This window comes from Xenopus tropicalis, chromosome 1 (assembly GCF_000004195.4).
Source record: "Xenopus tropicalis strain Nigerian chromosome 1, UCB_Xtro_10.0, whole genome shotgun sequence".
NCBI lineage: Eukaryota > Metazoa > Chordata > Amphibia > Anura > Pipidae > Xenopus > Xenopus tropicalis.
The window spans coordinates 25,584,231-25,611,808 of record NC_030677.2 but is presented as its reverse complement, the minus strand read 5'-3'; the positions used below and the strand labels follow the sequence as shown (position 1 = coordinate 25,611,808).

General features: G+C 40.3%; 1 protein-coding gene across 7 annotated transcripts in view; it reads right to left on the bottom strand.

Moving 5' to 3' along the window:
* Nucleotides 1–5,316: 5,316 nt before the first annotated feature.
* The window catches only part of jakmip1 (janus kinase and microtubule interacting protein 1), an 89,161-nt gene continuing 66,899 nt past the window's right edge, over nucleotides 5,317–27,578 (bottom strand). For 5 of the 7 annotated variants that reach the window (XM_012955890.2, XM_018090813.2, XM_018090821.2 and 2 more), the window contains exons 14-22: nucleotides 21,068–21,169; nucleotides 17,005–17,058; nucleotides 16,466–16,531; nucleotides 12,712–12,780; nucleotides 11,756–11,833; nucleotides 10,820–11,023; nucleotides 10,089–10,154; nucleotides 7,188–7,232; nucleotides 5,317–5,551 (exon numbers count right to left, since the gene is read on the bottom strand). In XM_012955890.2, the coding sequence (XP_012811344.1) occupies nucleotides 5,519–5,551; nucleotides 7,188–7,232; nucleotides 10,089–10,154; nucleotides 10,820–11,023; nucleotides 11,756–11,833; nucleotides 12,712–12,780; nucleotides 16,466–16,531; nucleotides 17,005–17,058; nucleotides 21,068–21,169 (717 nt within the window). In that variant the 3' untranslated portion in view covers nucleotides 5,317–5,518. Of the gene's footprint in view, nucleotides 5,552–7,187; nucleotides 7,264–10,088; nucleotides 10,155–10,819; nucleotides 11,024–11,755; nucleotides 11,834–12,711; nucleotides 12,781–16,465; nucleotides 16,532–17,004; nucleotides 17,059–21,067; nucleotides 21,170–27,578 lie in introns of all 7 variants that reach the window. The other 2 variants (XM_031895258.1, XM_018090828.2) reach the window with 2 other exon arrangements.

Sequence of the window (27,578 nt, the reverse complement as noted above, 5' to 3'; positions counted from 1 at the left end):
CTGACCCTCATTTATCTTCCGCTGCTTATAATTTCCCTTGGCTAGAGGTGGGGAGTGTCGCCTACTGACCTGATTAGCCGGTGACCTTTGGCTACAACTGACAGCTCACTGGACAAATTGTCTGCAATACTGGGTCAGTTTAATCATTTTCTCTAGAGAACCAAATGTGATTCTTGGCACTGACTGATTCCATGACCCATAAGATGCTGATGCCCTGACACACTGGTCAGCCCCTTTTTTTTTTTTTAATTAATGAGCATTATAAGTACATGGCTCATTGGGAGTCTTGTATCATAGTGGGAAAAGGAAGGGGCCACATGGGCTACAAACACATGCTTATAGTAGGAGCAAATACAGAAATGCACAGAGTAGTTGTCGTTCTGTTGGCACAGTTGTGCCGGGGGAGAATTGAATTCAGTGGAAACAGCCTGACATCAGCTCCTATACTAGAGGTGTAAAGTGGTTGCCATTAAATTCAGTGATAAGTGTCAGGCATGTGGTGAGTGGTCAGTGGTGAGAAATCATCCCATAGCCATGCCCACTAGCGCCCCAAAAACGATACAGTATGTGCATTTCAGAGACAGCCTGCCACCCCACCCAAAAAGCCTTTGCACCCCTGTCCCAGCGTTTGTGCCTTCCTCTTAATCCAGGCCCAATGGCACCAACACAAAAACAAAAGTGGATGAATTGGAGCAGCTGATCAGTTCTGCCCAAGTAGTAATTGTATAATGCCAGCCCTCAGGTCCATTAGGCATGTGTTTTTATGGTGGGCACAGTGCATAGCAGGGGCGGAACTACAGAGGAAGCAGACCCTGCGGTTGCAGTGGGGCCCAGAAGTGTAGAGGGCAGAGAGGGGCCTTAATTAATAAAATTAATTTTAATATTTCTGGGTAGAAGAGGACAATTTAGCTATGCTTTGGGGCCCTAAATTAAATTTGCTGTGGGGTCTAATAACATCTAGTTATGCCACTGGCGCATAGTTCTAAATGGTGCAGACAGACAAGTAGATTTTTCAGTGTGGCCCTATCTGGAATGGTTAGGAACAGGCCGGGGGTCCAAGTTCTGCAACAAGGGGTACTGTAGTCAGGGGCCCTATGGGACCACACCGGGGGCAGAGCTTGCTGGAGAGTGGGCGGGATTTGTAAAGAACATTGGTGCGGTTTTAGTATAATGGGTGTTACTGAGCGCCTCATTCTACCTGTTGGCTGGTCTCTCTGCCCAGGGGCTCAGGTAATCAATAACTGGGCCTCCTTTTGGGGGGATGGAGAGTGCATACAATAAATAAGTTCCTTGCAACTAACTGCTTATAATATCAAGTGAATTTAAAGGCCAGCTTACAGTGGTAGGGGACACCATCTCCATTGTCCAGGGCCGTACTGCCCCACTGGGCAACAGGGAAAAAATCCAGTGGGCCCTGACCCTGTTGGACCCTGCCACCTGCCCCAGTCAGACTCTGCCATTCTCTGCAATGTATTGCACTAACCATGGCAGCGTTCCTCAGCATCTAACCCTGGTGGCACCCATCAGGCCTTCCCATGGGGCAATGAACATTCCTCAGCTGGTTCAGGCCTAGTTGGAAGCACCAGTCCAGAAACCTTGAGAGAGACCTTGGGAGTTCTTTTTGGATGCTCAATATTGGCAATTATAACATCAGATATCAGAGTTTCTCGGATATATGCCTATAATAATCTTGGAGACATAAGGAAGACAATATTTGATTTCTATTGTTTCAATTACTTATACCTTAAACATAAAATATTCTGTTTTGTTGGTGGAGAAGTTTTACATAGGACTAGTGATGGCCTGACCCTGCCTAAGCCATTTTGTTTCCAGCACATAAAAATACATCACTAGGTCTTGAACCACTAGGTGTCCCTCCTTACTTCAACCACTAGGTGTCCCTCCTCATTTCAACCACTAGGTGTCCCTCCTCATTTCAACCACTAAGTGTCCCTCCTCACTTCAACCACTAGGTGTCCCTCCTTACTTCAACCACTAGGTGTCCCTCCTTACTTCAACCACTAGGTGTCACTCCTCACTTCAACCACTAGGTGTCCCTCCTTACTTCAACCACTAGGTGTCACTCCTCACTTCAACCACTAGGTGTCCCTCCTTACTTCAACCACTAGGTGTCACTCCTCACTTCAACCACTAGGTGTCCCTCCTTACTTCAACCACTAGGTGTCACTCCTCACTTCCATATAATGTAGTTGCACTGAAGATACAGAATGTTCCCTCTTGTTCTTTCATCATAAAGAAAATGCAACTTTCCATTATACATTCGATGAACATGTTCAGTGGTTTTATTTGTAAATGTAATTGTTATGGAAAGAAGTATCTGTCTGCCTGTTTCCGCACTGCTGGTTCTGTTCTGAAACCATGGAGCAGCTCTCCTTCAGTCAAGATTTCGGCTACTTTGTTTTAAAAGTCAGAACCACAAGTGCAGAGATTAGCAAGGGACAGATGCTGCTTCCCATAACAATTACATTTACAAATAACTTTAAAGTAGAACTAAATCCTGACAATAGAAGTAGGCTAGAAATGTTGTACATGATGTTTTGTGCTTCTGTACCAGCCCAAGGCACCCCAGCCCTTTAGCAGGGAAGATCTGTGCCCCCAAAGATGCCCCAGTAGCCCCCCATCTTCTTTTCTGCTGATTCCCTGCCCCTACTCTGTGCTGCTGGCACTTACCTGAGCTTAGGGACTGATGCACAATTTACTGTATATATAGAATATAATTACCACTATATAAGGCTGATTAGTAACTATCTAAAGATTATGATTACATGGAAGCTCAGAAACCAGTGTAATTATCATTAGAATATAATAACCAGCTTTGTAGCATCAGCTTCTGTAACAGACAAACCTTATTTTCTGCCTGATAATTTGAGAAGACCCCTAAGCTCAGCTTCTCAACAGCTGCCCAGAGCCCACTGAGCATGTGCAGTGCCACTGACACTTCTAACAGAATCCAGTATTGTGACCCCCGGTGACAACTTTGAAGGCCTGGATCATTACTGTTATAGAGATACTGAACCTTTAGGCTGGTGCAATACGTTTAGTATATAGAACATGGCATTTCTGGCCATATTCATTTTTAGTGTATAGTTCCTTAACAAACTCAATGTACCTTAGCCCTTATTTGGCTCCTCCATGAACTTTTATGGTGCTTGTGTTGCTCTCCAAGTCTTTTTACATTTGACTGTGGCTCACGAGTAAGAAAGGTTGGGGACCCCTGATGTAGAGAGTGATATTCTGAGACAATTTACAATTGTTTTTCATTTTTTAATATTTGGGGGTTTTAAGTTACTTAGCTTTTTATTCATCAGTTCTCCAGTTCAAATTTCCAGCAGCTATCTGGTTGCTAGGGTCCAAATTACCCTAGCAACCAGGCATTGATTTGAATGACAGACTGGAATATGAATAGGAGAGTGTCTTAATATAATCATGAGTAATAAAAAGTAGCAGTAACAATAAAATTGTAGCCTTACAGTGCCTTTGTTGTTTAGACACTGGGGTCAGTGCCCCCCATTTGAAAGCTTGAAGAAGGCAAATAATTCAAAAACTAGAAAAAAAATAATGACCTATTGAAAAGTTGCTAACTGTTAACTTAAAGGTGAACCACCCCTTTAAATTTCTGCCAAGTGTGTCAAGTTTGCCAAAATGAGCAGCAGGTGGCACTGTTGTTTAAAAAAAAAATAAAAAAATCGCAGAAGTGTTCAGGGTAGAGAATGACCTTTGAATATGTTTGTGAAGATTCTCATTGATCCAGATCATGGTGTATCTGTAGTAATAAGTCAAATCAACTGACTTGCTGTGTTTTTCTTGAAGGCGTTTCCCCAGTCATCCAACTGGCTTTCTCAATTCAGAATGACTTGTACAAAGATCTTCCTGGAATAAATACCCTGGAACGTTGCTCCAATCAGCATCATCTGTTTATCATTACCAGCAGGGGATCAGGGATCTTATGAAGGTGAGGTGTTGATTGTGTAAGCATGATTGGAGCTTTATTAAACCTTCCAGAGCGGGGTGCCAAAACAGCATTGTACGTGGCAGACAATAGATGTTGCACCCCCCCCCGGGGCGGATATTCTTTTAATGAACCAATAAAGATTAACTTTTAAAGCTAGACCCCAGAGTCCGGAGTGCTTGGTGTTCTTCGTGTTTAATTTGGATTTCCCCTCAGCTACGGGTTTGGGGCCCCGAGCACCCGGACCACCCTGGGATTCCGATGAGCTATTTTTGACTTAAGCTGATTTAGTTTGATCTCTGTGTTCCTTTGTAGCACTGGCGAAAGGTCCGGGGTTTTTACACCCGGACCTCAACTGTTTTAATCGGTATGAGCCGTTTTTTCACTAACTGGAGCTTAATGTTATTTTGATTTCACTTTTTATTTGTACGGATACTGTTATAACTTTACGGGTTTTGTTATTATTATTAGTTTGGGTTGGTCAGTTGCTCTCCCTGTCTAGAATCTGGACCTGGCAGTCTGGATCACGCCATTATATTCATAAAGAAAATTTGTACTAAGTTACATGGGCAGCCATGGCGGTGGTGTTTATCCCAGGATCCCAACCTCTCTTTATAAGTGGGATGCAAAATTTCAAATTTGCAAAGAGCAATATTGCCTCCAAACGAAAGGGGGCAGTAAATCACTAGGGTTGTCACCTTTTTTCCATTTATACCAGCCATAGGGTTGGGGTGGCAGGGGCATTACATGGGGCGGGGTAATGGGAGGAATGGACAGAGAAATGGACAGAGTGGGTGGGAAAATGGGCAGAGTATGTGAGTATAGACAGTCTGGGAAGGAGTAGTAGGGTATTAATGGTAAATTTTGTAATTCCAACTGGGTGAATACCAGCCGACTAAACACAGACTAAATCCTTTTATCATTAAACAATTTCTCTTCCTTAAAACCTTTAGATAAAAGTCCTGCCGTATATATGATATGTGCCAACCCGCTAGCTCTGCCCCAGGGCCTCCTCCCCCATCCCGGCCACAGGAGCAACAAGGCGTGCAGAGGGGTGAGGGTCACACATAGGCAGGGGGAAGTTCCGCAATGGGGGGTTCCCTGAGGTGACAGCCCCTGTGGGCTCCAGACACCCCCGTGAAACAAACCCGTACAGCAATATATATCATATTAATAAACAGAATGTGCATTGCCTTTATCCAATCAGTGTGAGAACATTCTTCATGTCCATATTTATTTTCAAACTGGAATCTGTGTCATTTTTATACAAGTGACGTCACAATCAGCAGTTTGCACTTTTCCCTCAGTTGCACTGCATTGCACACACACAAAAAACCTCACAGTACTTAAACCTATGATTTTTTTTATTTTTTTTTATATTTTCATAGATATATTCAAGTCTCTCATAGCAGGATTGTTTCTGTACAACAAGTGTCCATTGAAAAGCAAAATCGTTACAAAACTCATAATATTAAATCCTCTGGCGCTTTGGACCAGTCCTGTAATTAAAAATAAATGGTGTGTCCCATTTTGGCAGTTGCAGAAGGGTCAGGTGTGCATCCCGTGTGCTCTTTTCAAACCCTAAAAAGTAAAAAGAATATTTAATAGAAGTGTCCCAGAGCTGCACAATTATACTATACATTTATCTTTGTATAATTAATTATTTTATTTGTAAAAAACTAGTCATGGAAACAGTGATGGGGATACTCCTTTATCTATACCTCCAGCCCACTTTCCATTGACTATAACTACAGTATATGGGCAGATTTCATCTGCCAACTCAGGTCCTTCAGACCAATTCCGCAGCTTATCTACCTGTGTATGGGGACCCCTACTGATCCTACCGACCAATATCTGGCCAATTGGGGGGTTTGATTTTTTAGTCGAATAAGGGACCACATTGGCTCATTGATGCAGTCCTCGATCCAACGGATCCTAGGGCCAAAATGATCAGATAACACCAAAAACACGCACTTTATAGGGGTCTATCAGTGGAAAGATCCGCTCATTAGGTGACCTCACCAAATGACCAGATCTTATAGTGTATGGCCACCTTAACTTACAACTGACTTTATGTAGGTGTCAATTTGCTCCAATGCAGTTGCCCACTTTACTTCCATCAGTCTGCTAATAATTAGAAAATTAAAATGGAGGATATGATTGGTTGCTATGGGTAACTGCACTGGTTTCAGCTAAGCACGATTCCCCAAATAACTGGGAAGCCTTCCCATTTGGCACCAGCTAAAGTGAAAATTGAGGTTGGCTGCTTATTTACAGTCTTCTATATCACAGGCAGACCCTGCGGAGGGGCCCAGTTCATGGGGTCTGCTTCCTCTATAGAAATCACCCTCCCCAGCAGGCGGGGCCAGGTAGGGGTGGATGTGCGCACTGGACCCCTCCAAAGGTTTTTTTGCTATTTGTTTTCTCCCATTACAATTATCAGCTCCCTCATTTAATGTTATTTGGGTTCATTCAGACTTTGCACAAGTTGGCTGAGCAGAAAATTCATATAGGTCCCTGTATGTGGTCTGCAGCCAATGGCATTCACATCACCTGGATTCATATCACCATATTGGTGGCTGAATCAGGTTAAGTGCCACTTTGACACACTCTAACTGTCAATCTGCATTATCTAGTACCAATTATGACCAAGTACTGTAACATTGATCTTTTATGATTAGTTGTAAGGAGGTAAATTCTACTGTATTGTAATGTAAATAGTTAAATATATGCTTAGTTTCTTCCAGCCGGTGGTAGGATCCTTAAGATTGGCCCTGCCTGAAGGAAATTTGTCTAGGAAGATTCTAGACTGAGGAGGTCCCAGGCCTGGAACCCTATATAAGGGTGTTGGGAAACAACAAGAGCCTCATTGCCTATAAAACATTTGGGTACAGTACAGGCTTTGGAAGCAGGCCCAAGACTGGGAAATGTCATTTACATGGAAAGTTAGATATTTTAGTATATACACTTCACAGTCATTGATGTCAAAATGGTGTCCAGCTGGTGTTAAACTACAACTCCCAGAATCCCACCACTCTCTGCCACCCTTTGTTGCTGTATAGGCATGGCTGAGTGACACCCATAAGCTCATGGAGGATGTGGGGGGGGGGGTGGTTCTGTAGTTCAGCAGTAGCTGGAGGGTGCAATATTATGAATTCAGTGAAATAACTGATAGCAATTTATACAAAATGCACGCAGAATAATAGCAGATACAAACCATGTATCTCTGCTGGAATTGATCGTCAAGGCCACAGAATGAATGCTAGTGAGAAAAACAAAAAAAGGAACAAAAACTATAAAATAAGATACAAAACAAAACAGAAAGAAGAAAAAAAGAAATGCTGTGAGCGGTGTAAAATGATTTTGCATTACTTTGTATAAGATTTGTACACAGAAGAATGGCAGACTTGCATAGAACCAAACAACAGTGCCCTAGCGTATGTTCTACTGGACAGCAGGTCTGCTTATTGTACGGCTAGGGTTTTCACATAAAAGCCTTTTGTTGTACAAAGAATCTCACCCCTTCTGCAACTCTAAGATTCACTCTAACCAATAGCACCTCTAACCTTGGGAATCCACTTGCAGACAATCAGTAACCTGCACACAATGCTGAAAATCTCATGGACATCTTATTAACAACCTAGTCCAGGGGTCCTCAAACTTTTTAAACATGGGGCCAGTTCATGTACCCTCAGACTGTTGGGGGCCGGACTGTAGTCCTCAAACTACGCGCAGGTAGTATCCAGGGGTGAGGACGCAGTGGGGGCCGGGTAAATTACCTTGGGGGGCCGGATGCGGCCCGCGGGCCGTAGTTTGAGGATCCCTGCCCTAGTCCCTTCCATTCTCTGCTGCCCTGGCATGTCCTACTCCTTCCATTTCTTCACCTCTTCCATTCTCTGTTGCATTTCATTCTCTCCTTCCTTCCATTCTCTCATCTCTTCCATTTTCTATTCCCTCTCATTTTCTATAACTACATTCTCTACACACCTCCATCCACTCACTTCTTTCATTCTCTACTCCCTTTCATTTTCCAAATACATCCAGTCGGTACTCTTTCATTTTCTATTACATTACATTCTCTACTCCATTCGATTCGCTAGGTTCATCCATTCTCTACTATGTTCAATTTTACACTTTTTGGTACACTCTCTTATACTTAGATTTTCTACCATACTTTTCTAGTCTCAATACTCATTAATCCTCACCCTTCCCAAACCATTGTTTTTATACCTTTCTTAGAAATAAAAGAGGGTAAAAAAACTAATAGCAATGTAAATGTTTTCTCTCCCTACTATATCATACCTTTCCATACTCTGCTAGCCTTTACTTTCCCTATCAACCCTTGCATTACCTGTACAGTACCCTAATATGCCCTTCTACACCATTCCGCCTTACTATTTACCCTTTATATTCTTTATTCTTTTCATTGTGTGTACAGCTCACTGTATGCCATTTTATGTGCTACCCCAGGGGTCCCCAACATTTTTTATCAATGAGCCACATTTAAATATAAAAAAAGTTGGGGAGCAACACAAGCATGAAAGTTCCTTGGGGTGCCCAATAAGGGCTGTAATTGGTAATTTGGTAGCCCCATGTGCACTAGCAGCCTGCAGAAAGCTCTGTTTGGTATTACACATGGTCGTTATACCTCTAGTCTTCCCCCCAAGCCAGAAATGAGGCAAATAGGCACCTACTTTGATGCCACTGGGAGCAAGATCAAAGGCATTTGTGAGTAACATGTTGCTTGCGAGCCACTGGTTGGGGATCCCTGGGCTACACCATTCCATTCTCTAACCTCTTCTTCCTGCCCCATCACCACTCCCTTCCTTCCTCTTCTGCCCCCTTTCCATTTTCCACAACAACACATTCTCAATACCCATTATTGCACACCAACCGGAAATGTACCCACTTTCTTTTGCAGATTCAAAAACAACCCAACTTGAATTATTTTTCGTGAAATAGCTCTCATTCACAGTACATAAAACTACACATAAATGACATGACTAACATTATAAAGTTGCAACATTTGCTTCAGGTCTTGTCACCAATGGCATTTGTAGATTTTTATCATTTTAAATAAAGAATAAATCTTTCTACCAATCTCTTGTAGTGTAATTGTACATCTTATCGGCTGTATAATCATCTATCTGAGGGTGTTCCCACTAATTAGAAGTTTGGGTGGTGGGATCACTCAACAGTTAATCGTAAAAACCAAAATGGAGCACAGGTTGACTGAGGACCCCACTGCTATGTAAGAGTATGGGCCGACACTTTATTAGCAATCTGACTGCATACTGGGAACAGACTGAAGGTTCTGCACATTACTTGCAAAACCAGGTTCATGTAGCCGATTTTCTTATTGTGGTAAACAACAGGGGGCAGTAGCCCAGCGCAATGTCACTAATATTTAATGAGGCCATCCATATAATTAAATACAAAAGACACATTTAACTAAAATGTGGTAGGATTTCCCAAAGAAAAACTAAAAAAAACAAACAATACTGTGGGCAAAGGATATCCTTACAGATTTCCAGACTAGACTATGTAAGGGGTCAAGCAGCCAATCAAAATGATCCCCAGATTAAAGGGCATCAGCGGTGACATCTGCCCGTTCCTCTTATACAAATGATACACGTCAATTAAATGTCATCTAAATTATGAGAAAAGCTGTTTGACAAATTGCAAGCAGCACCTCACATATTAGTATATCGAAAGCCATATTACATTGCTTATTGTACTCAAATATTATTTAATCAGTATAATCCCCTGTATGCACATTACTTCAAGATAATTAAAATCAGCAAAGAATCTGTAATTGAACGAGTATTTTTTATGTGCAATGGAGAGAGGGTTTGGGAGCCTAATTGAATGAATGGAGCCATAGGTTGCACTGCTGTACTGCATGGCACAACGCCTGACGTGATTGATTTCTATAACCTGATAAAGGGATTCTCATCTTCCTCTGACCCAGTGCAGTGTTTATTTGCACAGTTAGTGCACTGCATGCTGATGTGCCACTTCCCTTCATTACTCGCTGTACGACACAGCAATTTACCGACATACATAACTACCCTGTGTGACTTCCCATATTCAACAGCAATTAATAGGGATCATTTACCTTTTCTTCTAGCTCTTTAAGTTGCCTTTTTTGAAAGTCTATTTTGTCTTCAAGTTCCCGGATTCTCTGTGTAAACAGGAAACATAGAGTTAAACAGAGTGGCTTTTCTATCAACCAATCTCAAAGCAAATTAGCTCAACACTTCTTAAAATGGGAAAACCGTTTTAAAGAAATACTTAGCCCCCTTGAACCATGTCATTACAAATCACAAATTTGTAATAAATGCATATTGCAAAGTTTCAATTGTGTTTCATTTTATTAGGCAAAAAATTATATTCTGGGTTGACTTGTCCTTTAAGGTGCATAACAAAGGTGCTAAACTGCAACAGTGCATTTTATATATCAACCAGAGTAGTTTGTAGTAGCGTGATCAACGTTAATGGCTTACTGGTTGCCACTGGCAACTGCACTTGAACAATATAACATCTTTGTTATTAAATCAGCCCACAGTGATTTTGATGAAAGGATAGTGCTAAGTTGCCATTTCAGGAGAAAGGAAGGATATGTCTTTTTAAGCTCAGTTCATTGGTCTAATGTTTAAAACATAATTCCTAGGTCTTATAGTAATAAGGTTTGGAATTAACCTCTTAGATTACTGTTATATTTTACCATTCTATACTTTATTTGTTTATCCTACAAAGACACTATATTGACCAGGGTCCCAGCATCATTGAAGGCAGCCAATTAAGGGGTTTTTGGCAAGAAAAGTGCGGCAAAGACATAAAGTGCACCTGTTGCGCCTGCTGTAAAAGCTCCATACGCTCATGTAGGATCTGGCTGTCAAACTCCCGGCTTTGTCTCAGGATCTGCCGTCGCAGCTTCTCCACCGCCGCCCGCAAGTCTTCCCTCTGGTTCTCATTTAGGCATTCGCTGACTCTCCGCCCTGGCTCCTGCTGCAAAGCGTTATATAAAGTGGCTTCTAATTCCTGGATTTTCTAGCACAAGTCACACCATCCAAAAGCGATTGTGCATTTTGGGGAGAAAAAAAGAAAACGTAAGGACAAATTAGAAAATAGGAATCTCTCTATTCTGTAGCCAAGCATTCAGCACAAAGCAGATATTCAATCACAGTAACTCCATTAACTTTAACAAGTTATTTTAGACATCAGCCAAACTAAGCAGCATGTTACACTGTTGTTTCAACTCATCATATTAGTATAAAAAAGTGCTAATACCTCAAACACTAGAAAAAAAATAATGTCATTTGCAAAAGTCCCCAGAAGAGCACTCCATGCAGTTTAACATGAATCCAGTTTCACATGAATTTCTTCCAAGGCTTTCACTTCCTGGATTTTATTAAGAAAATGGAATTCAATAATAACTATAAAATAAACTCTTCTAGTGATGCCAAGAACAAGTGAAAAACATGGCAGTGGTTCACCAGAAGGTTGATTAAATAAAAGGAAATAAGAGGGGCAAAGTCTGTTACAGGTCTAGTCTCCTATAGCAACAAATCAGGTAGCAATTACTGATCATCTGCAACATCTTATGGGTTGCTGTGGGTTACCAGACCTAGGCAGACATCTATTAGAATGTTGGCTCCTATTCACACTCTGCATCAGGTATATTCCCATAAATAAAACCATCACATCATAAATGTGCATTGCCCAGCTTCCAGCAGAGATTATGGGAGACCTCTGGGTGTGAAACAGTTAAAAAAGGCCTACCATATGTGCCTGATCAAGTGCCTGCTTCCGGTAGTCCAGTTCTTCTTCCAAATAGCCTTTCTGTTTGCTGAACAGTTCCTGGGTGGAAAAGAAAAAGCTCGGAGGTAAGTTTAATGAATCATTTGCTTAGGGAGAAGTGCTAAGGGCAATGGCTGACTACTCTGAGACTCAAATAAAATGTAACAGTAGTCGCCTGTCCTCAACCTGCCTTCAGCCTGCATCCTCCCAATCCCACAATTCCCTGCACATGTGATGTAAATAAGGAAAGGAACATCACAGTGCAATGCATTGTGGGTTATGTAGTTCCTGCATGCTGTCTGTAAGCTGTGGAGAAGTTGTTACAATTTGTAACATCAATGTTTTAGTCCCTTCTCCCCTGCCAGGATTTCAAATGATGCAGAAAGAGAACTGTTTTACAGCAGCATTTCAGAATATAAAATGGTATTTATTCATACTGTTTGAAGGAACAGATTGCAGTGATAGGTATATTAGGGGTTTCTGTGTTGTGTGGGGCTCTTTAACAAATTTTGGTTCCTCTTTGAGTTTATGTCTCTCTGCTGTCTTCTGGAGTAATATCTTACATTCCTTAAACCAGGGAAAGAATAAACAGGGTAAACAGCACATGCTAGAACAAATGATGGCTTATAAACCAGCGAGGGCTTTAGTACAGGATAAAAGGCTGTATTTCACCAGTTACAATGAAACTGCAACTCAAAGGAGACTGCCAGACACCTAATGAAGGGGCACCCCCAGAAATGCTGTGTGTTTGTCACTGGGCAATAAATCACAGGATCTTGTCCCCACTTTACTACAGCTGTGTCTGTCACCCTAGTGTACCATGCACTGGGGATAGGTTTCTTATGAGGCCTGGGCGGCACGTGGGTTCTTTCCTGCAACATTGCTGAACACATTACAGAGGACTAAAGGATCACAAGGCCATTTACTGCTATTCTTACCTTCTCATTCTCCAGGTCAATCATTTTCTGCGTGAGGGCGGCTTCTGTGACTTCAATCTGCTTTAGCCACTACAAACAGAGCAAGTACGGAAACAAGAAATGCATAATGGATAGGATGTCTCTTTTTGCCTTGATGGGATTTTAGTAAGTTTTTAAAATTAGAATTTATAATTGCAATAAGTGACTTTAAGAATAGCAATGTCCAGAAATATAAAGGCTGTCCTGACAGGTTAACTGGTGAAAATGGGACAAAGAAGTGAATCAGGGTTTTACTGCATAAAGTAAACATGATTGGTCAGCTAAAACCAAAGCCAAAAGCACCCAGCATTCCAATGAGAAAGCCACTGGTACAGGCAGGCCAAACAAAGAATGAAAATGTATGAAAATGGTCAATTAGGAGTTTCAGAAGAAGTGAATCAAGATCACTCTACCCAATGTGTGATACCCTAATGTCGCCAAACTTTTTTTGCATCACATTTAAGAGATTGTATGAAGAATGAAAAGAAAGATCAAAGATTCCCATTCAACCCTCTCAGAAATTACATAAAATTATGTCATATAAATCAGTCTGGACACTGACAGCAAATGGCGCATACACTAAAGTGTAAGGCTGGCCATGTCCAACACACTTCTTAGATTTGTTGGCTTTAACCCTCAAAGTACTAAGTAGATTTAAAGACCATATGGCCATTAAAGCCCCACCTCACACAGATTTTACTATGAGACCCCTCTGGAACAGATGAAGGGTCCACAGGACACGCTAGAGCAGTGATCCCCAACCAGTGGCTCAGGGCAACATGTTGCTCCCCAACCATTTGGATGTTGCTCTCAGTGCCCCCAAACCAGGTAGTTGAATTCCTGACTTGGGGGCGAGTTTTGAATAAAAACAAGATTTCCTACCAAATAAAGACCCCTGTAAGATGATAGTGTGCATAGAGGCTGCCTAATAGCCAATCACAGCCCTTATTTGGCTCCTCCATGAACTTTTATGGTGCTTGTGTTGCTTTCCAAGTCTTTTTACATTTGACTGTGGTTCACAAGTAAGAAAGGTTGGGGATCCCTACAGTGTAGTTAGCTATATATGAGCAGTGCAGTTCAATGTGGGTTATATATATGAGCAGTTGATAGACAAGCTGACACAGACAAAGTTAGGAGAACAATAGAAAATGATAATGGAAGACTAGAATCAACAAAGGGAAATAGTTAACAAAAAGCACTGGTAAAAAGGTGAACAAAGACCAAGGAGATTCAGTGCATATCTAGATCTTACCATATAGCAGCAAGGACACCTGGGTATCAACCTTGTGAGCCCTCCTGGTATTGCTACAGCTTGACAGGATACCCTGTGTTATTCTGCCTTTTTCTATACGGTGGCGCTTCCTTCATTACTTGGTTCGAAATTTAATTGAAATTTATAGGAATAAATCCAACTGCTCTCAGTGCCCCCAAACCAGGTAGTTATATTTGAATTCCTGACTTGGGGGCAAGTTTTGGTTGAATAAAAACAAGATTTTCTACCAAATAAAGCCCCTGTAAGCTGATAGTGTGCATAGAGGCTCATTTTATGAGCTACGGTATGGCCTAACCAAAACTTGGACCTTTAAGGGGGCCCTGGCCAAAAGTTGGACCTTCAAGTGGGGCTTGAATTGAAAAAGGTTGACAAGCATTAGTCTAAAGATACAAAATCTTCATTTGTGTCTGGTAAAGATTGAGTTAAAGTCCTTCTTATCTGTATTTAGTACATTTGTACCACATCTTCAACAATAACTGCACATACTTTAATACCAAATCTCCAAATGTATCTCATCTGACATTATAACCTTAACAAATGTGTTCTCCTCACTTCTCACAAAGGGATTGCTCCATAAAGAGTTTTAAAAATCTTTGGACCCGTCTTGGGCATATTTAACTAGGGATTGGAAGTCACTGCAATCCTTGAAAACAACCTGCTAATTGGTTTAGGGAGAGAATGAAGTTATTTGGTATATATAATATATTATGATATATGTATGCCATGACTAAATACATGCACATAGCAGCTGACATCACATCTCTCACCTTATTTATTTCTAATCTTGCCCATTCCCACACATTGTGTCTGAACCCCTTCTCCTTGTAGATTGTAAGCTCTTTTGGACAGGGCCCTCTTCACCTCTTGTATCGGTTATTGGTTGCTTTGTATTTTAATTTAGTTGTAATTCTGTATGTATAAACCCTCTTATTGCAACGCTGCAGAATATGTTGGTGCTTTATAAATACTTACATTAAATTACATTACTATCCTTCATGTGTTAAAACAAAAAAAGAGATACCATAAAAAACTGAAAATGCACCTTTTTACAAGCCTCTTTCAAGTACTTGTAAAATCAGCCTCCCCCATTCCCCTTCTATTCCCTTCCCCAGCCATTAGCAAGAGGAAACAAGAAGCCCTGGGAGAATTCAGTTAGTCCAATTAGAGTGCCTAGCTTTCCCTTCAGCAGAAAAGTGGCTGAATGAAGGCAGCTAAGCAACAAGACGACAGCACCATTTGCCCCGAAGGAGATTCATGTGCAGATAAAATCAGACCAAATCTCCCTCTCTCAATACTAATCCCTAATCAGCTCCTAAATCACAAATAAGGGAGTACCATTATATAATAACAGCAGCAAAAGCTGAGCAACAAAAATATACCTTCCGTTTTCCAATGGACATTGACAATAGCATTAACAATGCCCTTTAGAACAGACACAAAGAATCACATATAAAACTATTAATTGGATACATGATATATTGATGGCGGAGAGTAAACTAATATAAGACTTTAAGATGAGATAAAAACCTGATACTGAGCAGAAAACATTTAATAAATATCCATATCCAAGTTTAGCCCCTGCATTATATAGCATGGGGGAGAGCAATACAAAATCCAAATTAGAGGGCTCATTTTTAAAGCCCTGGGGTGCAAGTAGAAGAGCGTGCCTCTTAGTGCTCATTTGGCTCCTGAATATTCCTGGAAGCCCAGTTTAAAGGCCAGTTTAAGAGATTCTGGGTGAACATATATTTTCTAGATATTCCTGGAGGTATAGTAGGGTGACTGACAATTTGTTCCAATATCTGAAACATTGCTATAAGGTTAGAGTCCAGACCAAACTTTATCACAAAAAGAAGGGCCCTAATGTCTGACAGTATAGGTTTTAAAGGTCAATTAAATTTTTCATACATTATTTTTGAATAAAAGAGTAAAAATCTAATTTCTCTTCAGCAAATGCAACTTTACAAGTCAATACCTCAGATCCTGGGAATTCTCTCTGGGCAATCACTTACTGATCACGGATATTCTAGCATTTCCTCACTTAATCCCTGATGATCATTCCTTTAGTCCTCTCACAGGGCATTAGTGAACAGAGCTCTAAGTAAATAAACAGCAGCCTTTCTGGCTCAATGGGTTTCATTGCTCTTTGACATAATCCCCGGGTAGTGACAGGGGGTACCTTACCACAGGCCAGGGGCACAAAGGAGTGCTGATTTCACTGCCATACCCTGAATAGTATCAGGATTCAAGTACAGTTATTCACAATAGAAGGACTGTCTTCTGTTTATCTAATAATTGTTTAAGGCCGTTAGCAGGATAAATCATCATGTAGTGAAAGCACCAATGGTGCAGATTTCAATGTATTCACTCATAATATTATACAAAGGAGAGATGTCACAATGGGCATTTTGACAGCAGCCAGGTGATACAAGCAATATGCAACACACAGTAACATGTATGTACCTTCTCACAGAGAGACAGCACTGTCCCTGCTTGTATGACCGCAACCTGTTCTTCATTCCTCAGGTTCTGAAAATAAAAGGTCAATTGTGACAAACATGATACTCTCAAATTCAGGGCAGTTATAAGGGTAGAGCAGAAAGAACATTTTCTCTGGGCCCACAGAATAATCTGCCTGCAGCTGGCAAGTATATTTGGGTAGTCCAGGATGGACCTGATGTGCTGGGTAATGTTATTAAAAAAACACAAGTTGTATAAGGTCTAGTATCCCATAACAGTCAATCAAATGTTTACTGCCAAACAGATGACCAGTTAATACTACCCCTAAATTGGTTGGTATAGATTACTAGAAGTGCTGCCAACCTTGCAACTTTTATTACATTATCCATTTCCTATAAGAGTATTATATACGCAGCATATTCTCTTGCAGTTTAGTGAAGACTTGAGATATTATCATGACCCCAAGGTGCAAGTGTTAGAGCACTCAGGGGTCCAAAATGAATCTAAGTGATATAGGGGAATATTAAATATAATATATTTACCCCATTATCTCCAAGGATATCAAGCTTCTTCATAAGTTCGGAGATATCCACGTCCTGGAAAAGAGAAGACAGACAATGAACAACTTAGTGTCACACACAGAATAGGGATATGAATGATAGTGTGAATTTGACATGAATGTAACACAATGCTGAGATTGAACATGGTGTGCTACATATGGGAAGGTTACTATGGGTACCAATAACGGTTTGTTGGCCAAGGTACCTACTGAGCCATGGATCTAGATTATGGTCTTAGATATAGATGGAGCAGCCTTTACCGACGCATCTGGCACACACAGTCACATCCCTTTTTTTCTCTCTGAAATGGCAGGCGTGCCATGTACTTTATGCCTACCAAATGCACATATGTAGTATGCTCTATTTGTAATGAGAAACCAACTCTAGGTACCCTGGTATATTAAATATATGAAACATTAAGGTATTAGTAGAAGTAAAAGATAAAAACAGTCACAGGATTCATTAGTATAGTAAAGAATAGCTAAAGCTAAAGAAATAAATACCATCGCACGAATGAATTCATTACTAAATGCTAGGTGCCAATCCACTGATAACTGTCTCCACATTTCTGTTCCAAATTAATAATAAAAAGAGAATTTCACTTACCTTCTTGTCGTAAATTCCATTCCTTCTAGTCCCGGCATGCCAGTACACATGGGCAGCATTTCCCCTCCCAGACAGGAGTTAGAACCTATACCAAAGCCAATTAAAATGAATCCTACCCTATAAGATCACCTGACTTCCTCCTCACCACTGTTATGCATTTGCCAAAGCAGCGCAGGAAGCAAAAATTGGGTTGGGAAACCCTGTACTGACATGTTGGGACTAGAAGAAATGGAATTTACGGCAAGAGGCTAATTGAAATTCTCTTTCATCTGCGTCCCTCCATGTCAGAACACATGGGATATACCAAGCTTGCCCCAAAAACAGTAAGGGATGGGGAAATAAAATAAACAATAACACCAACAGAAGCTAGAATGGCCAAACAAGGCAAGCACCTCATAGATGAAACAGGGAAGCTGATATAACTCATAACCCCTGAAAATGAAAGATGAAAATGCTGAACAAACCATAAGAACCGCAATGCCCCAGGGCATGGTAAGTGACTGACAAAAGCTCCAACGTCCAAACATATGACATAATATAAGAAACAAGCATCACAGAGCAAAAAAAACATCCATTCCCTCACAGACTAGAGGGCCTTCCACAAGACACAGATGCTCACTAGCAGCCATAACCATAACCCTGGCATAATCCAGCTCACTAGTATAACCACCCTATCAACAGCCAGAAGGCCAGATTATCCACACCAGAATCTGGCAACCCACTAGTGTCGGAGCTAAGTTCCTAACTCTAAGCACCAGCCTGTGGCCTAGAAAATAATGCTTAGCACTTGCAAGCATCTACCCCACAGCTGGTAGCAGTTCACTGCAGTGTAGATAACTGTCACCCCTTACCCACCAGAAGATCACCCAAACACCTAGCTGATGCAACACGCAAGTGAAGACGTCCTACAGTGCAAAGACACTGCAGCATTCAAAGCCCACTAAGCAAAACCATATTGGAGAACCAAGCTTGCTAATGCCCATGCCAAGCTGGCACCTAACCTGCTACCACACACAAACTACCGAACCAGCAAGCACTGGCGCCAAGTTCAATTATTGTGCAGGCAGCTTCTGCCCTTAAATCAGCTAACCAATCTGCAAATCATAATAAAGCTTGTAGCCACTGGCACACAAGCCAGGCAATGCACAAGAAACATATGTTGCACAAGCTAGCTAGCCAACCTGAATGGAAGTCACTGGTGCACCAACTCGACAACCACATGAGCAAAATCACTGAGCCAGCTGCAGAGCATGCAAAACCACCAGAGAGAAAGATAGCAAGCACACAAGCCATAGCACCAAATCAAGCAACCATTGCCAAATGCATAGAAACTAGATACTATCTACACAACTCACTGGCATGTTAACCTATGCTGGTTCACCTCAAGCATGACAACTTTTGGTGCAAGCCAGCAACCCTGCAAGCAAGCACTGAAGTCAGAGCCAAAAAGCCCAGTTAGGCAATGACAGTAGCCTTTCCAAGAACTGCCCCAAAGCAGACCACCATTCTTGCCAATGGCCATAGCAATGATCAACAGCCTCGCCTCCCAAAAGATAACACAAGGTCATCACCAAGGCAAAGGCCAGCATCCACACGCGCCAAGGGTCACAGCAAAAGACAGTTACCCAATAGAACAAAAAATAACAGTGGTGAGGAGGTCTTATAGGGAAGGGTTAAATTTAATTAGCTATGGTATAGATCCTACCTCCTGTCTGGGAGGGGCAATTCTGCCCATGTGTACTGACAAGGAGGGATGTAGCAGAAATAGATTTTTAAGGTCAATTAAATAACTCAAATCTAGTCCCTGAAACAGAATAACTTAAGGTTATTCTGGGGGAATAGAAAGGCCATGGTAACACTAGTGAGTCCCTGATTTCTCTGATATCATACTGCCTGTCAACTTTCTGGCTATTGGGAACAGATCTTAAACACACACTACAGCTTGGCAGATTCCCTTTTATTTGCATGAGTATTGTCCATGGAGATATTTAACTGCAATCCCCTAATTTATTAAAGGTGTTTTGTTTAATTTACAGTCTTCCAGCTGCCTACATTCCCAGATTTAAAAGAATGCTTGGGCGTTAAAGAGCAGTAACTGGACAGGTGAAGGCTTGGAATGACACCCCATATTACATCAATAGGAGCGCCAATGTAGTGTTGTGTAATTTACTGGGTTTATAAACTAAAATGAAAGAGGTCTCCTGAGATTTTATTTTCCTACTCCATTCTTTAAATCTTGTTGGGGGAGTTGGACTGTGCACATATCTATTTGCAGTCCCAGTAATGGTCATTATGGCTGACTATGAGGGTTGTAAATATAACAGTACACATGACTATGTAAAAGGTACATGGAAAGAGTCCCAACCACAGTAGAAGAAGGAGAAGAAGTTGTCTTGTTGGGTTCTTGGGGGAAAGAGCTGCCACTTCCTGCTTATTTAGATTTTTTTTGCACTATTCCCTATAAAATTATTGGCCCAAAAATGGCCAGTTATGGGCCAGTATAACACCAATAACTCCAGTCAACCAATGTGATACTAGATCTTTTGACTTTGAGAAGCAATCAACATGTTTAAAGAAAATAGAAAACCCTCAAAAAACGTAAAAATTGCTTGGAGCACTCTGTTGGCAAATTGCATTATTTGTTTCCAGTTTTCAAGATATTAGCTTTTTGTAATAGTAATTTGTTTTGAGTGTTCACATTTCTTTTAACCCTTCTTCAAATAAAACATATTTAGGTATTTGTGTCTTTCTGGAAATTGGCAAGGTACAGCGGAAAGTTGCTGTCAGCTGTTGGGCATCTTGGTTGTGTTCCCCACAGCAACTGGAACAAGATAAATCTGCTGACTATACCTCTATACATCCATTTCTAACCGCACTAATCTTTATAAAGGAAGCTTAAATGCTATTAAAAATAATGGACTTTAGTTCCTTTGAAGCCAACACAGCACATTTGTTCTATATTTCATGTAATAATCTACAAAATGCTGACCATCTATCTTGTGCTATGCAAAAACAGTTACTCATAAAAGCAAAATCAAGAGCATACAGTCAAGATAGAGGTCCCCAGACCATCTGAACGATCAGGTCTGAGAGTGTCTCTCTCTAATATGGGTCCATTATTGACATAGAATGCTAGGAATGTGTCTTCACAGTAGAAAAGCGCCACCAACAAACCTTTAGAGCATTGTTAAAAAATAATTTTAAAAACTTTTAGTCCCAGAAACCCCCTTTTGATGTCCATTTAAAAGAATATACTGGAAAACACTAAATTAGACCCCCCCAGTAAATCGTAAATCTTGACACCTTAGACATGAAGTCAAACATGCACAAGAGTATGGAGCAGGAAGCCAATTCCCATTTCCTTAATGAAGGCGGATTCCCAAAGGGTTAATGGCAATGAAACACAAGTAGGCCACTAGGTAAGTGAAGCTGCATCTACCTTAATTCCTTCCTGCTGACAGAAGAGCTGCAGAGCACTTCCATTGTTTTCTGGGAAGTTGGCTATATGGAGGTTAAAAGCTGGAGACCTTCGTTCTCTCTCCTGAGGAAAAATGTGTTATTTTTACAATTTTTGTTTCCTGTGAGAAAACCTTGGATCGTGCACACACAGATATTAGCACAGGTTTCCCCAGGCTTGTACTATATAGAACATTATCTTGCCGGATGGTAAAACCTACAGCTCTGAGGCTGTCGCTGGAGTACAAATAGTACAAATACAAGTAGCAGTTTAACCATCCAAAGGGTTTGCCATCCCTGTGATAATGTAATAGCGGGGAAGACTCTTATCTATTTCAGAACCACTTTATTGTTATTTATGTCACACCTTCTGTACAGAAAAATCAACATCTTCATACCGTTGGATCCTGTTGTGCAATAAAAGAAATTCTACCAAGACTAAAAAAAATGACTAGAAAAGTAGGAAACATTTGGTGGAAAACACAAAGACATTGGATAAAATATGTAAATGACTGGACACATAAAGGAAAGGAAGTGCAAAACATGTAGGGAATTTGCAAAAGAAAAAGATGTTACATGGTTAATTATAAGCATAACAAAATAGGTGCACAAACTGTTACATCACAAGGCACAAAACCCCTGTTTGCAGTGCAGTTCATTATAGACCAAAAAACATTATACTGTTGGCAGGCTGGAGCCAATATGGGCAACTAGCCACTCTCCAGCAATGCTACACCTACCAGCCTCCCACCAAAATCTGGTTTCTACCAGTTGCCAGTCACTAAACTGCAGGACATTGGTCTATATGAATGGAGAATTCAACAGATATCCTTTATACAAATATTCCCTGATACTGGACAATGTACGTGCAACAAATAAAGATGTTAGCAGTCACTAAGTTCAGCTGTCCAACCTGAAGGTCAGAGGACCACCTAGAGCTTTACAGGCCTCTAGCCTGCTAGCAGTCTGTACATTTCTTTGTATAAAATCATCTTCCATATGAATATACGATATATTGGATAATCAGCACACTACATAGCTAAAGTTGGACAGTATAGTAAACAATGCAATGCAAATTTTCTGCATCTTTCATTAGTGGGTACATGGGAAATGTCTATTTGTATTAATAATAACCTGGGTTTGTATTTTGGCCTATAGACCTCACACTTCAGTCAGTTTGTAAGACTCCAACATGAGTAGAATAGACAGGACACTTTGAGTTGGTGTGGTGACCAAGAATGTTATCAATATAACAGTAGTCAGTCGACAAGACTTAAAAGGAACAGTTCAGGGTAAAAAATGAAACTGCACAAAATAAAAATGATTTCAATACAGTTAAGCAAAAATGTAATCTATAAAGGCTGGAGTGGGTAGATGTCTAACATAATAGCCAGAACACTACTTCCTTTTTTATAGCTCTCTAAAGCTCTTAGCAGTCAGTAACCAATCAGTGACTTGAGGGGGGGGAGGCATATGGGACATAACTAGTGATGAGCGGAAAAAAGGAGCAGTCGCATCAAAATAGGTTAGCACCTGAAATAAGCAAACAATGTAATGATGAGTTCATAGGTACCCAACCTCTATGCTGCAGATCCTGAACATTTCCATTCAACAACACCCTGAGAGGGTTGCGAAAAGAATATTCTTATTTACCAGTTGTTGTTCTGGCTTTACCCACACTCTCTCTAATGAGCAGCCTCTGTACCATAAGCAATTACTGCTCCTAGTTCATAGGACATTTGGTACCTTGTTGGTGGCGCTGAATGAATGGGATAGGGGGCTAGTAAAATCAGCTAGTACTTTAGTGCTGACTACTAGTAATGGGAATAGCTAGATAACAGGCATTTAAGATTGCTCGTACCATTATATGTAGTATAAAGACAATTACCTTTAGTTCTCAAGCAACTTGGAATGAAAGCCAGCTGTGATCTTGTGATATACAGGACACAACACTGTACATACTCTTTCAATTCAATGGTTTAAAATTGACCTTTTTATTAAAAAAATGTAAATTTTAAAAAGACATTATGAGACCATTGTGTACTGTGTGGTCACAGAATGTTCCTTCTGAATAATAGGAATCTGCAATAATGGAACCAAGTGCTCTTATACAGAAACACAGGGATATAGTAGGATCGTAAATAACCCGCATCTGTACATAAAAAGTGGCTTCAACATACAGTTAAACAGTTATTACTTTGTTTTTGTTTTTCAAATAAAGGTATGATATGCAAAAAAGCATAACACATTAGAATTTAAGACAGATCTAATACTGGTATGTAATTAGAACAGCAATCAGGTTTAACAGCCTGTGGTCTATGCCCCTTGTGATGGCTTTCAGTTGTTTTCCCACCATTGCCAAAGCACCCATAGCCATCCCTTTACACTCCCCTCCCATAGTATTCAATAGGAAATAACTGAAAGCACTAACACTGCTGCTTGGCAGATGACTGTATCCTGAAAACGCACACTAGACCATTTTCAAGCTACAAATGGCAAAATACACCTGTACAGGTATAGGATCCGTTATCCAGAAAGCCATTTCCCACAGACTCCATTTTAAGCCAATAATTCACATATTGAAAAATGATTTCCTTTTTATTGTAATAATGAAACAGTACCTTGTACTTGACTGTTACCAAGCTGCATAAATACATACATGTGGCAAAACAATTCTATAATATCATATTTACATAATGTTTTTAGTAGACTTAAGATCCACATTATTGAAAGACCCCTTATTCGTAAAACCTCAGGTCCCGAGCATTCCAGATAACAGATCCCATACCTGTCCTGTACTAGTTCTACTAATCATTAACTATTAAAGTTTATGGTAAATGGTAGAAGGCAATGGGCAACGCAATGGGCAATGTTCCAATCCCAAAGTATCACTTACATAGAGGAAAAGGGTATAAACAGAAACATTAGCAATTTTTAGATAATTTTGCTTTGTCCCCCATATAATGTTACATATATATATAGTATTTTTAGTAACAAGATGATACTGTGACTTAATAGGAAGGTATTAAGTTTATTATAAAAAAATTTAGGTTGAATAAGGCAGAGACAGTGACATTGCTGGAGAGAAAATGAGATACTCAGAAAAGTTTGAAAATTATCAGGATAAGAACAGCGAAGTGTCTAAATATGAGTGCTAAAGCAGATGATCCTAATGGAATCCATTGCAAGTGCTAAGGGGATGAAATTCTAGATAATCATTTCCATTGCTTATGGACCTATGATTAATAATTATATTATCTTTAAGTTAACTTTAAGTATGTTATAGAATGGCCAATTGTAAGCAATATTTAATTGGTCTTCATTGTTTATTTTTTATACTTTTTGAATGATTTGCCTTCCTCTTCTGACTCTTTCCAGCTTTCAAATGGGGATCACTGACCCCGGCAGCCTAAAAACTATTGCTCTGTGAGGCTACAATTTTGTTACTTATTAGTGCTTATCTTTCAGTTCAGACCCTCTCCTGTTCATATCCTCTCATTCAAACGACACCCTGGTTGCTAAGGTAATTTGGACCATAACAACAGAACTTCTGAAATTCCAAACTGGAGGGTTGCTGAACAAAAAGTGAATAAAAAAAAATAAAGATTAACTGGATATTGCCTCAGAATGGTGAACAACCCATTTAATGGGACAGGTTTTGCTAAAACTGTTGATATAGTTCTACATGACAGAAGGCTTAGCAGGTTGTAAGGCAGACAAAGCCACGGGAGTGGGTGGTATTACTGACTTTTGTAGTAAAAATGAAGTAAATCTTTTGTTTTATCATTCTAATCTACCCAATATTACACATTGTTTCAGGCAAGAACAGAAATCAGAAAGCTTATAGATTTATTTTTAAACAGACCATACTCCACACACCATTTATGAAGAGAGAGCAGCTGTGTCACTTTTACTTCTGGTACGGACTCTTAGCAGGTTTTTTTAAATCACATTTATATAGTAACTTCAACATTACCTCATAGTTTATCATAGAAAAGCAACTTAGATTTTAGTATTCATTTTCGTTTAATTATGCTTTAGCAAATGCAAACATAGTGAATATTTGGCTTTTCTTAACAATCGTAATAGACATGCTTTCCACATGCATCCTTTACTCCCCTGGCAGCGGTTTTGGTCTAATCAGCTACTAACAGGATGAGTCTGGACAACCTTATGTTCCATTCTAATTGATCGATTTGAGATCTTTCGCAAACAAAGGTATATCGGGACATTGGATATCATATATACTCGAGTATAAGCCTAGTTTTTCAGCACCCAAAATGTGCTGAAAAAGTCACCCTCGGCTTATACTCGAGTCAGGTGCCATGGGTCCCTCTAGACTAGCACCCTCTGTCCTTTGTGTGCAAGTTAGGCCCCCCCGCAACCAGACCCTCCAGTGCCTGTTGTTTTTGTTGACCCTCTTCTCCGCTTACAGAGCTAGTTTACTGTTTTTCTTTGAAATAAATATTTAAAAACATATACCCCACTGATACCAATAAAATTACATTAATTGAGGCATTTATTTTGATTATTGAAACTTAGCAGTAGCTGCTGCATTTCCCACCCTAGGCTTATACTCGAGTCAATACGTTTTTTCCAGTTTTCTTAGGTAAAATTAGGTACCTGGGCTTATATTCGGATCGGCTTATACTCGAGTATATACGGTATTCTAATTCTAAGGGGCCATTGAATTGAAAATACCAATTTGAAAATACTTTCTGTATTTAAAAGCATCCAGATCTTGAACCAAGTTAATGTTTGTACATAACCAAGATATCACCATCACTACAAGCTATTGGCCCCTGTTATCAGTCATTTTAGGTTTAGAGAAGTTCATTGAAGTGCCCTTTAATGTATTTTGGCTTCTGACATAGGCCTAAAAGACACAACAACACATGCCCTCATATATATTTAGGCCATGCCCAGTCCTACCCAAATTCAGTTACTCCACTAACTGACTATCTTGAAAAGAACAGGACAGTTGTGGAAAAAAGGCCTTGTTCATGATTAAAGGATAAGCAAACCTTTAAAATAAGTGAACGTAAAATGAATGAGAGTGCTATTCTAAGCTCTTTTGCAATTTACATTCATTATTTATTTTTCATTCCAATATATTAAGGGTTAAAGTACTGTTACTATTATGGAATTTTGTTACAACAGCACCACCTGTTGGTCACTTTTTTTTTTTTTTTGAACATGAAGCAGTCGGACCCCAAATCCTTTGTGAAAGATCGAACGGAATCCAAATCCTAATCTGGATTAAAGAGAACCGCACACTATGGGGCACATTTACTAACCCACGAACGGGCCGAATGCGTCCGATTGCGTTTTTTTCGTAATGATCGGTATTTTGCAATTTTTTCGGAAAATTGACGCGACTTTTTTGTTACTAATACGATTTGTGCGAAAAAACGCGAGTTTTTCGTAGCCATTCCGAAAGTTGCGCAAAATCTGGCGATTTTTCGTAGCGTTAAAACTTGCGCAAAAAGTTGAGATTTTTTTCGTAGCGTTAAAACGTAACGTTGCACCTTTCAAGTTTTAACGCTACGAAAAAAATCGCCAGATTTTGCGCAACTTTCGGAATGGCTACGAAAAACTCGCGGTTTTTCACGCAAATCGTATTGGTAACGAAAAAGTCGCGACAATTTCCAAAAAGTCGTAAAGACGCCGAAAAAAATCGCAAAAAAAACGAAAAAGTCGCAAAATGTTCGTTTTCAAATCGGAATTTTTCCAATTCAGTTCAGATTCGTGTCTTAGTATATGTGCCCCAAAGTGTGCAATGAAACATTTTCAGCTTATGTGTTTATGTGACAAAACGTCACGTGATTTTAAGGATTCAGTTTGGCCAGGCACACTGATTTGGCCAGATCCGATTCATGCTGAAAAAGGCCCAATCTTGGCTGAATCCTGCATTTGGTGCATCCCTAATGCCCAATATTAATTCTCTAATAGGCAGGGTCTTTTAGCCACTTGTGGTTAGAAAGTTGCCTCTGCTGCCTTTAGTGTAGCAACATAGATCTGTGGAAATGGAAGCGCTACAGCATATAAAGCTGGTCACTCAACTAGCCAACCACTGCTGTATGTTCTGTCCTTTAAAGGTGAACATTGAGAGACCAGTATAAATGTTAATATAGTCAGCTGTGCCAGACCAGAATAGCACTGCCAGTTATTGGGTTAATGAGCCACCCAGAGTGGCAGACTAATAAAAAATGTTTGTGGGGGATTTACATGTCCTTTAAACTGGCCACACATTTATAGAGCCGCTTGTTTAGTGAGGTAGTCCAATATGGTCACCCATGTGTGGGGCCAATAAAGTAAGATGTCAGTGTTGGCCTCATATTGTAGGTTTATGTGGACCCACTGAGGAAGGACTGCATCAACACGAACCTTGGCCAATGGGATTTTGAAAATTGCCTAACAGATATCTAGATGATTTTCAGGCGGATATCTGTCTGGAAGGCAATTCTAAGTGCCCCATACATAGGCCAATAAGT